This window comes from Mycteria americana, chromosome 2, assembly GCF_035582795.1.
Source record: "Mycteria americana isolate JAX WOST 10 ecotype Jacksonville Zoo and Gardens chromosome 2, USCA_MyAme_1.0, whole genome shotgun sequence".
In the NCBI taxonomy this organism is placed as follows: Eukaryota; Metazoa; Chordata; class Aves; order Ciconiiformes; family Ciconiidae; genus Mycteria; species Mycteria americana.
This window is the reverse complement of record NC_134366.1, coordinates 44,343,665-44,360,587: the sequence shown is the minus strand read 5'-3', so window position 1 is coordinate 44,360,587 and position 16,923 is coordinate 44,343,665. Positions and strand designations below refer to the sequence as shown.

General features: G+C 38.0%; 1 protein-coding gene across 5 annotated transcripts in view; it reads left to right on the top strand.

Moving 5' to 3' along the window:
• NEK10 (NIMA related kinase 10) overlaps positions 1-12,042 on the top strand; it is a 121,888-nt gene extending 109,846 nt beyond the window's left edge. For 4 of the 5 annotated variants that reach the window (XM_075495576.1, XM_075495574.1, XM_075495571.1 and 1 more), the window contains one exon: positions 41-100. In XM_075495576.1, coding sequence (XP_075351691.1) covers positions 41-100 — 60 coding nt within the window. Of the gene's footprint in view, positions 1-40; positions 101-11,984 lie in introns of those variants that run through there. The other variant, XM_075495572.1, reaches the window with a different exon arrangement.
• Positions 12,043-16,923: the final 4,881 nt, after the last annotated feature.

Below are 16,923 nucleotides of genomic sequence, written 5' to 3'. Positions count from 1 at the left end.
TAAAGATAATTTACTGAAATGAATTTCTTTTATCTTGTAGACTTTAATTGAAGAGGTTCTAGAGGAAAGTGGTTATTACAATTTCTCTTCTAGCAGGTGAGTCTGTTCCATTTAAAAAGACAAAGTTAATTATGATGTGCTAAACCCAAACGGATCATCTGACTGTTTACGTGACTGCAATTTCACTTTAAACTTAGTGCAATACATGGTTTATTATAATACACGGATGCGTGGACTGTAAGAAACATACGTGGGACATATTAGCTAATGTAAGCAGGTTTTTTTGGCCACATCTGTTTTCTTCACTCAGATGATAGAGTGGTACAAGTTTGGCGGCAATTTCCTCACATTTTTTCCCATATAAACTCACAGCTGAACAAAAGGTTCATTTAAATAAAGTGTATTTTATTATGATACTCTACCATTACAGGGTTGAAAGGATGAAGCTGACATATTTAGTAAAATGTTTGAGTACAGCACAACAAGCAGAATAAGTGGTTGTGAGCACAAAAGTGCAGGGGGTGAAAAAAATTTAATGGTCTTTGAAACTAGGCAAATGCCTTGTCCTAGAGATGGTATATCTTTTCTGCAGGAAACCTTTGAGGAACACAAGAAAGAAAATACATGAAAAATGTCCTTATAGTCCACAACATAAGCTTAGCATTTCTCATTCTTTTTACCTGCTACCCTGTTATTTATCATTTCAGATATTCTTTAGTGCAGAAAAAGTTCACTACTTCTGCCAAGTAAGTCTGTTGCTTGTCTTTCCAGTAATCAACATTTCAAAGCCTGGGAGACTGCAGTTAGGTTTTCTAAAAGAAATAAACAAACATATACCCCCTCCCCACCCAAGAGATTTTAAGAATTTATAGTTCCTGGTTCTTCAGTGATATTTTTCAGTTATCTATTATCTCTGCAAACTTTTCTGTACGGATTGACTCCAGCTTGAAAAGTTTCATATGCTAGTCTGAATATTTTTATAGGCTACTCATTAAATTGGAATTCCAGCTTACAAGTGTCTTGCAGCTGCCAGCTCTAAATATTGAAAAATCATGATTCAGCACTCCCAAAATAAAATAATAATTCACTCTTTAAACCTTCAGGATATACTTGAATCATGTTTACAAATCACTTTTGCAGCTATGAGGTCTAACAAATTTCTTTATAAGTGTTTTCAGGTATTTTAAATTTTTGTCCTAATCATAAGCTCCATAAGATCATACGATTTGGAGCTGTGGAAAAAATATCGCACAACTTCTGACAAAAAAAAAAAAAGAAAAAGGCTCTCATTTTTAACATCAAGATCTAGCAAGTCTTACTATAAATGTATAAATGTGTGGTAGTTGTATAGACATTTATCTCACAGACTGGCAAAAAGCATCTTACTGCAATTAACTGTAATGAAGCAGGTGTGTGCTGAATATGGACTTGAGTATTTTACACAAACTACTATAAAAATAAGATATCTATTAATGGAAATCATAGAATCATAGAATAGCTCAAGTTGAAGGGACCCATAAGGATCATCGAGTCCAACTCTCTGCTGCTCACAGGACTACCTAAAACTAAACCATATGACTAAGAGCGTCGTCCAGATGCTCCTTGAACTCTGACGGGCTTGGTGCCGTGACCACTTCCCTGGGGAGCCTGTTCCAGTGACCAATCACCCTCTCTGTGAAACACCTTTTCCTAATGTCCAGTCTGAACTTCCCCTGGTGCAGCTTCATTCCATTTCCTCATGTCCTTTGCTGTAAATGTAATCGCTGAAATGTAAAGGATGCTTAAAGATTGCAGGCAAATGTGCTAATACTTTCAACATGTAACAAGGAATGTCGCAGAAGTGCACGAGACTAACAGTAGTAAAATAATTGACATTCCATTTTTCCTGATGTATTCAGGACTACTTATTTTTCTGCTGTGCTGGAATTCCCTAGAGAATAGTTGTTCTGTAGAATCTTAAGTTATTTTTCTACATTTTTGGAAATTTTATTTTAGAGGAGACATAAGAGAATATTCTTCATAGCCACACGGGATGTATGGCTGTGGCACAGCCACAGTGTAGTATAAGGTGTTCTTCTCTATGCTGTGTTTATCCTCCAGAAGGAAACAGGGGGAAAAGAGCAAGCAGTCCATTTCCACACATATATAAAGTGTGGAGAAGGCCGGTGAATGCTCAGCATCCTTCTTCTCATTGGTGGATGTGCTATGTATTTGATTTTCCCAGGAGCACAAGAAGATTGGAAGTCACATTGTGTTTCCCCTGAGTCACGCAGGGGAAACAGCAGCACTGATAATATGTTATCCACAGTCAGTGCTAATTTGTGCTTTGTTCATGGGACTTGTAGCAAAGACAAAATTGATTTGGAGTGGGTGAAAGGAATGGAGGAAATCTCCTTATAGGTATGAATCTCCTTAAAAGTTTAGAAGTATGTTGTCTAGATTTGATTTTTTTTTTCTTCTCGCTTAGAATTGTTAATGTGTGCATATAACAGCTATTGTTGTAGACTTTGACCCACTCCACTGCATGTGTGTCACTCTAGCATGTCCTGGCTTTAGCTGGCAGATACAAAATAGCCATACTGCAACCCAGTTGTTGATCTGTCACCAGCAACAACGTGTGCCCGTGATTTTTCACTATGCTTTTGAATCCTGTTACCTACTGTGATGCATAATTATGTTTGGTTCCCCTGTCACTACTACATTACTTGTTTTCCAGACAAGGTTTTACTCCCAAATAACTATTTTTCCTTCTCTTCCAGAAAATTGACAGACCATGCTTTGGCCTTGGCTGTCAAAAACATGTCTGTATTTCCAGAGGACTTGCCATGTTCTCTAAAGTATGCTTTGCTCAGTGCCATTCAGACCTTTCAGAACTTAAGCAATTTTTTTTTTTTTTTGCTTTTCACGCTCTCTCCAAATAACCAAACAGTCCAGTTTTGATAGCTGTCCAGTATTGAATGATTCATTTGGCTAGCAGACATGCATCATTAGGCTTTGCCTCAAGCTCTCCAAACAGCTTAAGCAAGCTAGAAGGACAAAATCACTCTCCCAAGCTGCACTGGAAGTCACTTATCAGTGTCCACCATTATCTGGTTTTATTCCACCATGCAGAATTTGGTTTGCAGCCCTCGGAGCAATATCCTATCAGCCATTCTTGCCTAAAACTGTTTTGAGCCTTGCTCTACTTCCTCTTTTTTATACACAGTGAAACATTTCAGAAGCAACTGCAAATTTTCCAGCAGAAACTCAATACATCCTGTAGCTTTCCTGGGATCCCTTTCTTAGAAAAGTGTTCACAGAAAACCTTTAGAAAAGTGTACTAGGAGTGATGAATATCTGTATCTTGTTTGCTTTAGCAACATATAGGGCAATATACCTATTTTTTAACTTTCTTAGCTCATTTTAAAAGCTTTTAGTTTAGATTGAGTTTTTCAGTTTCTAAGATGGGAAGTTGTAGTGATGCAGCACGTGTGGGGCTTTCACAGTGGAAACAGAATGATAGTGTTTCTAGCAGGAAACAAATTGCCTTCCCTTCTTCCCGTAATAAGTTTCTGGCTTTTCTAATAGAAATGTGAAAAAAAGAACTCCAAAGACTCAAAAGTCCTCAGAAGGCACATCAGAACACCACAAACTTGATTTGTGAAGTTGCAAATTTTTAAAGATGTTTCTTCATTTTAGGGCCAAATTTCTTCATGATTTCTGACCAAGTTAACGGTATCAGTTCCATATGTTGTAAGGCTACAAGGTGAATTCTGTTTTGGAACAAAGAATTCCACAGCTGCTATGCAACGACATGGGACGTGTGCTATTGCTAAAAGCACTATTAAATGCAGAATAAACAGCTAGATAGCACATAGCGTAATAATGCAATCTCCTACCTCATCATGGAGCACACTTTACAGAGAAAATACTCTGAAAATATTTTTCTGTATTTTCTGTTTTAGGGGGATTTGTGTGCATTGTCTTTCTTTCCCATCACTGTTGCCCCTTGCTGTGCCCCCACAACTCCAGGAATATATGATGGGAAACCAAACCTTAGTGAGGCGATGACATGAAAATTTAGTATGATGAATAAACTGTATAAAGGGTTAAAAATGATTCAGGCAACTTGATTGGGTAATGAGAGAAACACGAGTTCTTTAGAAACTGAGACAGCTTCATAAGAAAAATGTCATGCTTTTTTTTTTTCCCATTTTCATTATAATAGTAATTACTATCTCAATACGAGTCATTTCATGGGGATTAATGACCAGCTGAGGATAATGACTCTCAGCTTTATCTTGAATAATCAACTTGTGCCCATTTGTCACTAATCTCCTGAAATTGCTCAGCACTCCAATTGTATTACTTATTTATACAGAAATTTGGTAAACATGCATAAAAAAAACCCCTGTAAAGTTTCAAAATTATTCTATTGACATCCGTTGTGCCACTCTTTCTTTTTTTCTCCTTCTGATTTAATACTATACTGCACAAGAGGCAAGCTCCTTGTTGTTTTCAAGCCTATTTATGAATAGGACAATGAATACTGGTTTCAAACTTTCATCATGATTTTTTATATTGAAGTGGACATGTAATACCCAAATTGATGCAGAAATCTATTTTTAATAAATTGTATTAAGAGACTTAATCCAAGCAGAAACTCAGTTATATGAAAAAAGATTTGTTATAAATAAACAAAAATAGCAATAGTCAGAGACAGGACTTGTGTTCAGCTGAGTGGTGTAGCTCTGTCATGGTTTAACCCCAGTAGTCAGCTCAGCACCACACAGCCACTCGCTCACTGCCCTGCAGTGGAATGGGGGAGAGAATCAGAAGGGTAGAAGTGAGAAAGCTCATGGCTTAAGATAAAGACAGTTTAATAGGTAAATCAAAAGCTGCATGTGTAAGCAAAGCAAAACAAAGAATTCATTTGCTGCTTCCCATCAGCAGGCAGATGCTGAGCCATTTCCAGGAAAGCAGAGCTTCATCATGCCTAACAGTTACTTGGGAAGACAAGTGTCATAACTCCCAACATCCCACCCCTTCCTTCTTCTTCCCCCAGCTTTTATTGCTGAGCACGACATCATATGGTATGAAATATCCCTTTGGTCAGTTGGGGTCAGCTGTCCCAGCAGTGTCCTCTCCCAACGTCTTGTGCACCCCCAGCCTACTTGCTGGTAGGGCAGTATGAGAAGCAAAAAAGGCCTTGACACTCTATAAGCATTATTCAGCAATGACTAAAACAGTGTGTGTGTTATCAATCAACACTGTTTTCATGACAAATCCAAAACATAGCACCGTACAAACCACTGTGAAGAAATTTAACTCTATCCCAGCCAAAACCAGTACAAGCTCATATCACCAGAGGTCTTTTTGAGAGAAAGGTTATTTCAACATTAGTTTTGTAGGAAAAAAAATGGTTGCAATGCAAGTAAGAATAGAAACAGTCTTCATAATCAAGTGCATATATTGATATGTTGTCACTTACAATTTTCATAACTTTGTTCAATTCAATCTTTTCCATTGTTATTGAAGTTTTATGATTAGAGAAGCAATCATTTGTGTAGTTAGAAAGATCTATTTCATGAAGAGGAAAACTGTCAAGTCTGGCTCTAATGATAGCTATACATTTTTAACCACTCAAAGAATAGCTCAAGGTATTATTCACAGAAGGATAATACAGCTCAGGAATGACAATATAGCTCAGGAATGACAGCAAATTCTGAATTTTGCCTGTTTGAGGCAGCCCTCATTTGTATTGGGTCTGTGATACATGGGTACATTGTTCGAAAATAGAAATGCATTAATGGAACTTTTTCTAGCTGCAAATTCTTACCATGTTATCTATTTATTCTTCAACATTAATGCACCTCTTTAACTGTGTCACATGATAGATTCAAATTTGTATTTAGCTTAGTTAATGTTTTTTAATGTTCTAGAACATATCAAACTAGACAGTAGATGAAAGTACACAGCTCCACCGCTTCTGCAATCTAAAGTGGATTTTTTGACTTAGTGATATCTAGGTGAATTAAGACTGTGCTACTTTTTATTCCATTCTGGCACCACTTTTTGCTAATGTTGCCTGGCATTTTCTGTTAGTTGTTTTCTTCTTCCAAATGGTTGTCCATGTTGATTCTTACTTCTTACGTCTCATACATACAAAAGAAGATTTTTTTGGCCAGCAATGTTTATTAGAGTCATACCAGCAATCTGTTCATTTGTACTTCTCCCCAAGGAAGTAAAAAAGCCTGCCAAAGCTCAGCATTACTTTTTTTTTTTCTTCTAAACATCTGTGGCTGCGAGACTTTGAACCACCCACCTGCAGTTCTGATGGTTATCAGCTGAGGGTCTGTGTGGCACTGTTAAGTATGCTGCCTTATTCCCACAGACTAGCATTCACTACACCTTTTGAGTTAGCTGTCCTTCCACGAAGAGGCAGTATCGGCCTACCCTTCCCAAGTCACAGATTCTACAGAAATTAGAAAAAGGAGAAGCAATATGATAACATGGGCTAACGATGGATCCTAGCTTCAATTTCATCCAACTCCTAGGGTAAGACAGTGACTAATCCTTGTCACATTGATGAATATTGAGTGTTCCAATGTCAACGAAATGTGTGGCCAAGAGATGGATTAAAAGACACTTGCTGGATAGAGTTCACCACTGCACACGGTAATAGCCACACTGCGCCTTTTCATGCTTGCTAGAGACATAATTTTTACCGAGTTGTTACAGCCACACCAATATTGGCTGTACTCAGAAGATACATGTGCCAAGGCTTCCTGTTAATGATACAGTGGAGCTCTAGAGAAATAATGACTTATAAACTATGGAAAATGTATGCCTTAGATCCTAGGGTATTAGCAGCTGTGCATGTCAAAATCAGATGGCCAGGTGTGAAAAACTTACGGCTAACTGGATTTTTAGAGAATTGCAGAAATGTTCTGGTCACTTCAGGGATGGACAGTAATCTAATGACACAGAAAAATGATTTGCATTTTTCTGATATTACAGTCCCATAACAAAACACTTTTCCTGCTTTGGTTAGTAAGTCAGTCTTTTTTTATTTTAGGCTTTTTTTCCTGTGAATCAGAATGATAGGAACTGTAGCAGAAACTGTTTATTGCTCTAGCAGTTAGTCAGCATCAAGACTACTAGATTTGGCTAGTATCAGAGCTGCTAGGTATAAAAGACTTAGATGTAGAACCTGGCTGTAATTCATGAGATTGCGTTGTGCAGAACAGAGAAGTGATCCAGGGATCCATCTGGTGCAAGTACCAAAATAATCTGATTATGTGGTAGGACTGTCATTGATGCAGAACCTCTCCCCTCACTCAGCTGAAGATTTTCTTTAGCAATGAGATATGTGGAAAGGTGCATTTCACCTCTTGTTGGAAAAAATGAAGGAGCATCTGGCCTGAATTTTGGCTGACTGGTAGATACCGAGTCATTGATACAGTTCAGTGATGAATACAGAAAATTAAGTGGTCTCCTGACAGTGGAAATGCCTGAAGTCCACACTGTCTGTAGAAAAAGTGCATGTTTATGAAGCTGTCTGCCAGCATTTGGACTGTGGGAATGACTGTTTTCAACACTAGGCAGATGGCTCTGATCCCTTGCAGAGATCACATGCCCTGAGCTCTCAGACGTTCTTATACAAGCTTCCCATCTTTGAGTAGAAGCATCTGTCATTACAGACTTGTTTGGCTGAGATAAGATGGGTTTGCTCTTGCAGTTCTGAAGCAGGTCTTTCTACCAGTTTGAGGAAAAGATTTACTTTGAGACTGACTTCTGTGTGTCTGAGATGTCTGCTTGGCAGAGTTCTTGTATAGAGTATAGATAAAGTCTGTCAAATAACATCAAATAAGAAGGCACCTTCCTACTCAGGGTGGTTCAGAAAGCTCACTGTGGTCTGGAATCAATTCTAGCAGACCTGTATCTTATACAGCTGCTGTGAACTAAACACTTTGAGTTGAAGTAAAGAGGAATTTTTCTTTTTTTGTTTGAGGCTTTAATGGTTTGGTCCAGCTAGGGCAGTCTAGCTGAGAGGAATGTATTACCTTTCCGTGTCACAGGAAGACACTGTTGAAAGGTGTTTTGGGAATTCTTAGGCTAAGTGAAAGACCATCTGAAAGTTTTTGAAGAAATGGAAGACAAGATTGGCCTCAGTGTTCAGAAATCAGGGCCTTACAAAGATAAATTCTTTTTAATTGTCTCAAGATATCCTTCATGACTGCGGCTAGGGAAGGAATTGCACATTGTTACATAGGTAGCTGTTTTGATATAGTGGTGTAAGATACAGCAAAAGCTAGGATGTCAGTATAGTACTAACAGGCACAACAGTCTGAATACTGTAGTTGTGTCCCTTGTCCTTGAAGACTGCCTTTTTGCTAGCAGAACTGCCATTTACCGATAACAGAAAGTCAGATCTTCATGTTTCTGACATGGTATGCCATAAAGATAAGTCTTAGGCCTCATCAAAGTATCAGCCCCAGTTTTGAAAGTTAATTTGAAACCTTTTACTTAAGACCAATCATCTGAAAATTATGTAAAAAGAAGGAATAGCTGTCTTACTGGGATTTTGTATCTCTAAAACACCTTGATCTCCTTGATCTCCTGAGTTTTCCATGTTTGCATGGAGTCCTGTAGCTCTAGAAATCTGTGCCATGGAAGGAGCTGAAAGATTTTGGCCTTTATAGCACTGGATGAAGGCATTGAAAATATGAAGCTTTGCCCTACATTGCTTGCCCATATTAAAAAAAAATTCTAGTGATGTTTTCTTTATTAACTTGCGTGTTAGAGCAAAGATTTCAAATTTGGCCAAGGAAGTACCTCTTGTCACAGATACGACTTTTAACCTTCTCTTAGAAATTCGTGCCAATGTAACCAAGTTATAATTTTGAAAAATCACAGTAGGTATATGCTTAACAGTAGCCTTAATAGAGCACTGAAATATTGTCAGATCAAGTCTAGACATCAGAACAGAAAGTAAGTCTGTCTGATCATCTTAAGGTAATGCCTGGGCAAAGAAATGGTAAGTAGCAACTGATGAGGTAGAGACTAGGAATTGAGCAGTAGATACGTACATCTAATACAGAGCCAAGAACAGCAGGAGACAGAATGTAGGAATCCTGGAAAGGAGACTGGTATGGGGAGAAGGAAGAACCACCTGTAGCTGGGACTGACCAGGTGAAGAGAATGATTTGCAGTAAGGGCCGATGGCAGAAAGGGTAGGGACACAGAACAGGAATCAAGCTCAAAAACTCAGACAGAAGGGGCTCCTCTGACAGCTGGAGCACTTGAGTGCACACTATTCTTTTTTATATTGTGAGAAAAGTGTTTATATCATTATAATCTGGTGCTTGTCCTCACAGAAGGATAGCTACCGATATCTGCTACAAGCTATTTATTAACTTAAAGAGCAGAGTCTGTGCAGTGTAGTTAATGGTTTCAATGAACTGAGTTGGTGATATCACATAATGAAATTCCTGGAGAGGGGTTAGTTTACAATATAAAAATTAGGAAATAACATTCACAAAGCTTATATAAAGTATTCTTAACTATATCACAGAGGTTCTGATTCAAGAAAGACATAGAAAGTACTCTTAATATGAATCATGGTAAATATTTTAGTTGTGTGACTACAGCCAACATGGCTTCACCAAGGGTAAATCATGCCTGACTAATCTAGAGGCTGACTTTCTATGGTCAAGTGACTACATCAGTGGACAAAGGAAGTACTATGCATGTCATCTACCTGGACTTCTGTAAGGCCTTTAATACAGTCCCGACAACATTCTTACCTCTAAATTGGAGAGATATGGGTTTGATGGAGAGACAGTTAGATGGGTAAGAAATTGGGTGGGTGGCCACATCCAAAGAGTTATAGTTAGTGGCTCAGTGTCCAAGTGGAAACCAGTAAAGAGGGGTGTCCCTCACGGGTCTGTACTGGGCCAACACTATTTAATATCTTCATCAATGACAGCCAGTGGGATTGAGCGCACCCTCTGAAAGTCTACAGATGACACCAAGCTGAGTGGTGCACTTGATTCGCTTGAGGGATGGGATGCCATCCAGAGGGACCTTGACAGGCTTGAGGACTGGGCCCATGTGAACATCATGAAGTTCAACAAGGCCAAGTGCAAGGTCCTGTACCTGGGTCAGGGCAATCCCCAGTATCAATACAGACTGGAGGATGAATGGATTGAGAGCAGCCCTGCGGAAGAGGACTTGGTGATAGTGGTGGATAAAAACTGGACATGAGCTGGCAACGTCCAATGTCCAAGCCAGCGCTTGCAACCCAGAAAGCCAACTGTATCCGGGCTGCATAAAAAGAAGTGTGGCCAGTAAGTCAAGGGAGGTGATTCTCCCCCTCTATTCTGCTCTCATGAGACCTCACCTGGAGTACTGCATCCAGCTCTGGGGTCTCAGAAACTACAAGAAAGACATGGACCTGTTGAAGTGGGTCCAGAGGAGGGCTACAAAAAATAATCAGAGGACTGGAGTATCTCTGTTGTGAAGAAAGGCTGAGAGAGTTGGGGTTGTTCAGCTGGAGAAGAGAAGGTTCCAGGGAGACCTTATTGCAGCCTTTCAATACTTAAAGGGGGCTTATAAGAGAGATGGAGAGAGACTTTTTACCAGGGCCTGTAGTGACAGCATAAGAGGCAATGGTTTTAAACTTAAAGAGGGTAGATTTGAATTGGACATAAGGAAGAAGTTTTTTACAATGAGAGCGGTGAGACACTGGAACAGGTTGCCCAGTGGAGTTGTGGATGCCCCATCATTGGAAGTTGTCAAGGTCAGATTGGATGGAGTTTTGAGCAACCTGATCTAGTGAAAGATGTCCCTGCCCATGGCAGGAGGGTTGGAACTAGGTGATCTTTAAAGGTCCCTTCTAACCCGAACCATTCTATGATTCTATTTTTTGCACAGGTACAGTGCCCCATTAAGAATTATGTTGGCCACATAGGGGGCTGAATGAATGTTTGCTGTCAGCCTTCAGTCTACGTGGGGTTTTTTTTGTGTACTTGGCTTTACAACTTTAATAGCAATCTTTCAGCTTAGGGATTTCTGTCTACATGTGTTGAAGTGTGTGTGCAAAACTATTATTTTTCATCTTTTTCCTTTCCTTATTACTGGAATACTTCCGTATCTTTCAGTACTTCAGTAACCAACATAACACTCTGCTTCCTGAGGGACCATGTGTATAGAGGAATGTTTGAAAGGGCTTTGGATATCTGGGTTATACATATTGTATACAAGTAGTCAGGGAAAATTTCAGAAGAGGTCTTACTGTTGGAATGGAGAGTGGTGAAGTTTTGAGACAAAAAAGAAACACCTGTTTTATTTTCTCACAGCACTGATTATGAGAAGAAGTCTTTATATCATATTTTCACAGAATAATTATAACAATATAATACAACTTGATTATGAGGCAATTTTTACCTATATAAAGTCAACAGAAGCAGCTCCATCACTTTCTGTGCTAATTTTCTATGTAGCAGGCTAAAGAGGAATTAGAAAAGGAGAAAAAAATGATGTTAAAGACTTTCTTTCAACTAGTTCTCCACAGTGCTGAAGCCTCTGGAGATGTTACATCAGCAACGTAAGTTAAAGCTGGCCCACAAATACATTATGTTGCATTCAGGCCTCCTTGATTAGCTGTGGGAGACCTTTGCACCACACTGCTCTAATTCTGTTTGTGTGCAGTGCAGACTAGTCCATAAATTTTGAGTCAGAGGATCATTAGATGAACTAATTCCCTGTGTGTAGCATAAATGATAGAATTTCACCCAGAGATTTCTGCATCAAACTCTTTTCTAAACTGTGAACTAAAACATTTCTTTTGGTAGACTTCTGAGGTTCTTTGTCTTTGACATCGTGCTTGTACATCAGCTTTCTGCTTGATAGCGCAAAGATTGATCCCATACATGGTCACTGTGAATAGTGGGGAATTCTTACTTCCCACACATACTAACTACCATTTTTTTTCCCCCCAGGTATCTCTACTATCCGAGAGGAACAAAGAACTGTCCAGCAAAAGAAGAGAACTTGTAATTCTGAACAAAGGGTTCAGAATTGTTCCTAATGAAGACAACCTGCCCGTACGTCAGCGGAGGCTGTCTGATTACCAAAGGGTAGCAAGCTTTGCTCATTAAATAGCATCCAGATGGAATTCCAATGTAGGACAGCTTCAAGGGACCTCACGTGATATTTCAGGATTATACTGTTAACTTTGTTTACAGCATAAGCACTTTACAAGGAACCTTGGGAAAGATGCTTCCATGTTCATACATTAAGAGGAAAACACAATTCCCAACAGTACATTTCTTCTATTTTTATAATTTTTTTAAAAGAATTGCTGCATAGTCAGGTTTTCTGGAACAATAGTTCAAAGCCTGTAACCTTATTTATATCCACGTATGTCTTCTATGGGAAGAAAAAGAGCTTTGTAATATGACCAGACAGAAAATATATGTAGGTTCACTGTACCAGAATTAGAAACAGATTAAACACCATCAGTATGATTTTAATATTTAGAAGGAATTTCTCTACTTACATTTGGATGGTAGCAAATTCTAATGCTGGTATGACATGTTAATAGTCATTATTTGCAACTGGCATAGCTTCTGAAAGGATTGTTATTTTAAAAATGGCTGTTTTTACTGCTATTTCAAAATATCTGTATATTATATGTCTATCTTTAGGCACACATTGTATAGATCTGTCTATATAAAATGTCATGTACATTTATATACGTTTTATATACACATTCATTTACTGTGTAACAGACTAAGTAAATTGAATACATGCTTTGCTGCTAATCAAAACTGTAATACTTAAAAGCACTTTCAGAATTTCGATATTTATTCACTCTGTATTAAATGGAGATAAAAATGTCTCACTGCAGTAGCAGAGAGGCTATTTTTTGTCTACAGTTTGGTAAGAAATACTTATTAAGTACAAAGGCTTTTCTCTACAGTTGATACTGTGGCAATCATAACTGTTGAAAATAACCAGAATGCACTTGGTGATATAGCTTTACTAACTCTGTTGAAAATTATTAACATTATGGTCATCACATGATTACTCATAAGTAATTTGATACAGATATATGTTGTGTACTCTTCATAGGCTGGCAAAGGTTTGTTTCGTTGTTTTTTTTTTTCCCAGTGGTTTGTTTGTAACTATAAATAGCTAACTGGCATTCATTTCCTAACAATTCAAGTGTGTTATTTCACCTATAATGTGTGGCTTAAACATCCTGAATTGTGAAGCAGTGAAAAAGGGCCCAATGGGCAGTGTAAAAAAAAAAAAGTAATCAGATGCTATCTTTGCATCTATACAATGGTACGCTAGTGATAGCAAAGGTCTGTTAAGGGTCGAGACATATGATTCTTAAGGTACCACCAGCAGGTAGTTACAGTTTCCACCATGAATCACCATAGATGATGCATTTCCTGCAATGTTAGCACTAAAAATCAATTCCTATTCTAGTTCAGAGTGTTAGTTTTGCTTTGCTAGAATGGAGAAAGGGAACGCAGTATGGTTAAATCTGATGGATTCTAAAGTAAATCCACACTATATATGGCTGCCAATGGTACTGATTACATGGATATTTTATCCAAAAAGACTTCATTTAAATAAACCTTGATATGGTGGTCCTATTCAAATTGCATATGAATTCTCATAATAATTTTCCATTAAAATAGTGTAAAACCAATCTAGACCTAAAGTAAGCTATTTTAATATATTTTTGCAGAAATGTTGTATAATTTTAAATTGTCAGAGTGCATTGAATGCCTTAGAAATAATTTGGGCCTTATTTCAAGTGTGTTTTGAAGTATCATTGTTTATATTTTGTCTGGATTTTTGTGATGGTGTAGTGTTCATTCATACTTGATGACATTATTGTTGTTGAGAAATAGAGTATAATAGGGTGCTGTTAACTTAGCAGCAGATTTTGTGCTCGTTTTTGTGACTGTGAAAAGTGGAATACTAGCTGGTGGCCAGCAGAGGAGAGCAGACTTCTCTCCAGTAATAACTACAAGAGAGGTGGATTGCTGGGGTGGCATGTACAGCTGCAACCATCAAGGCAAATCAAAGCAGGGAATCAGTGGCCTTTTCTGTTTCTTTCCTAGTGCTTACTGGGAATTTTTTTTTCCTCCCTGGCTGCAGCTTGAACTGATGTGCTGGCTGTTGTAGGAAAGAGCTGATGCATTTACCTGTAGGGCACACAACTGCCACAGAAGATTCATTATCTAAGCTGTTAAGTAATTTATGGCATTAGTACATAGATGTTCTCCACTGAGATCAGGGCCCATTGTGTTTCCCATTGTACGAAAAGTAACAAGAGCCAGTTCTGCCATGTATAATTTCTGTATGGCTAAATTCTGTATAGACTATATAGATAAAGCATATCTAGGGAAACACGGAAACCAAAAATAAGTTGCCCAATATCATTCAGCAAATCATCAGCAAACTTGAGAATGGGACCTACATTTCCTGAGTTCCAGTCCAGTGCATAACTGGTATCCTTCAAGGTGTGTACCTTTTTTTCTTGTATGCTTGTAATCTTTAATGTAACCTGTGCAAAAATCAAAGAAACAGGCATAGCTGTACTTACTATTTAGCTAACTGGAAAAGATTCTGCAAAGTTTGGTACTAACAATGTCAAAACACTGTACTAAACTACAACTAACTTTTGATTATTTGTGAGTTAATCTAAACTGTGACTTATGTAGACCTTTCCTTCAGTTTGCTTGGCTGCAGTGAAGTACCTGAGATTATGTAGTATTCTGCCTTCTGTTATTCATACTTGCACCTACTTTCTACAGTCATCTGATTACAAGTACTTTCTTGGGAGAATGCACTGTGTATGTGTTCTGTAGCCTGATTTACCTATGTTTTGCTCTATATGAATCATTTCCCAGTCCCCTGTCATATCCCTGAATAATCAAATGTTGACATTGGATCAAATCATTAGTTTTATTCCATAAGGAAATTCCTGTTTACAGTCACAGAATAATGTATTTAAAGACTATTTCTTACAGTCGTTGTAACTTGTAGAATTACATCCTGATTATTGGTATTTCATATCAAGAAATTTGACAACTACTTAATGAACTTAGGGAATTATATTAAAGAAAGGCTAACAACATTCCTTGCTAAAAGCAAGAAAGCTTCTAGCATTGAATTCCCCAAACTGAATAATATACACAATTTTATCATGTATTAATTCTGTCCTGCTTTTAGGAAGAACTGGCAATTCTGAATGACTGCACTTCAGGAGATGTGAAAAGAGGAAACCACTTGAGAATGTTTGTTTTTGACTGTATGAATTTGCCATGCATTTGAATTTAAAAACTTATCAGCTGAAAGTTTCATTATTCAATTTGTCTAGATAGACGATACCAATTGGAAAGGTCTTCTAATTGATTTTGTTTCTTGACTTGCAGGAACGTAAATCATACAAATCCTCTCTGTTCAACTGTTCTCAACAGGAGATGGTGAGAATCATAATGAGAAAGCTAGTTATTTTAATATATTTGACATTTGAGTCCTCAAATTTCCTACTAAACTGAAAACTTACATCTATTAAGATTTTGCTTCCATAATTGAACTAATTGTCATATTTTGACCTAACCTCTTCCTTTCCCAGCACCACTGTGTTTGTAATTTCACCAATCAGGACATATCCCCTGACTTAAGCTATAACTGGACTTACTCAGTTTTGCTCAAAATTTAGACTTAGTGTAGCTTCAGTACTATCTTTTGTCTGCCTCCATCTCCATTGGTGCAATGTAAGCAAGTACAGATAGTGTTGGGAGTTAGCCTCAGCAATGGAATCAGTAGTCTGCTACACTCAAAATCTTGTTTACAGACAAAGAGGAAGCACACATTTTTATATATGTATATATGTGTTTATATATATATAAAATATATATCCATGATTTTTTTAATTAGTATAGTTGAAATCTTAGCAGTCTAATTCAAGAATCATTATTAGTCTAGATCTGTTGCAGAAAAAGAAAGACTAAGAATGCAGTTAAAATTGCTTTACAAACCCTTCTTAGTTCTCCCCATTTGGGGGGGATTATGCTCACCCTTTCACTGCTCCTCTGTGTCCCAAGGTCAGTGGTTTTGTCCTGGTGGGGGTGTTACTGTGAGTTCTCAGCATCTAGAGTTCTGTGCCAGGAGGAATAGGATGTTCATATCAGTGGTTCCTTCTTCCTCACTGTAGGATCCACCACTTAGGATCATTTTTATACATTTGCCAACACACTTTTACACCTTTGCCATTTCTTCACTGGTCTGCAGGTCCATGATACATCTGGATTTATAATGTATGGTGTATTTTACATATACTAGGTACTGCTGCTGTGTTCTCTTAGCTACTCCTAAACCCAGTTTTGTCCAGGTCTGCATTTTGTTACTGGTCATGGTTGAGTCGTTTATAGTCACCAGCGCCAAGGCTGTGCCTCATCTCTTATCATCCCATACCTGTACTCCTCTATACTACATCCTGTGTCTCAACTTCTCAAGGCCTCTGCTATCGATCAGGCCTATATCTCTTCATACTACATCATTATGTTAGAGTCATAAGTATCTCATTCTGCATAGAGTAACTGCTTTTTACTGCTATCTGTATAAAACTATGGTTGTGCTACACAAAGATAAACAAAAATAAAACAGAGGTACACAACAGGTCAGTTAGAGGAATTGCAAACACAGCTACAGCAAGTAAAACAAAGCTGCAGGCAGGACAAGACATATTCAGACAGAGCAACGCTGACAAGCCTCAGGCTTGAAGCCTTGCAAATTCAGTACAAAGTTTATGGCTTGCTGTTAACAATGGTACTGCTCTATCGCAGAGCTACATGATTACAGTTTTCAGAACTTTTCAAAATGCACTGACTCTTGCTCCTGTAGCCTGTG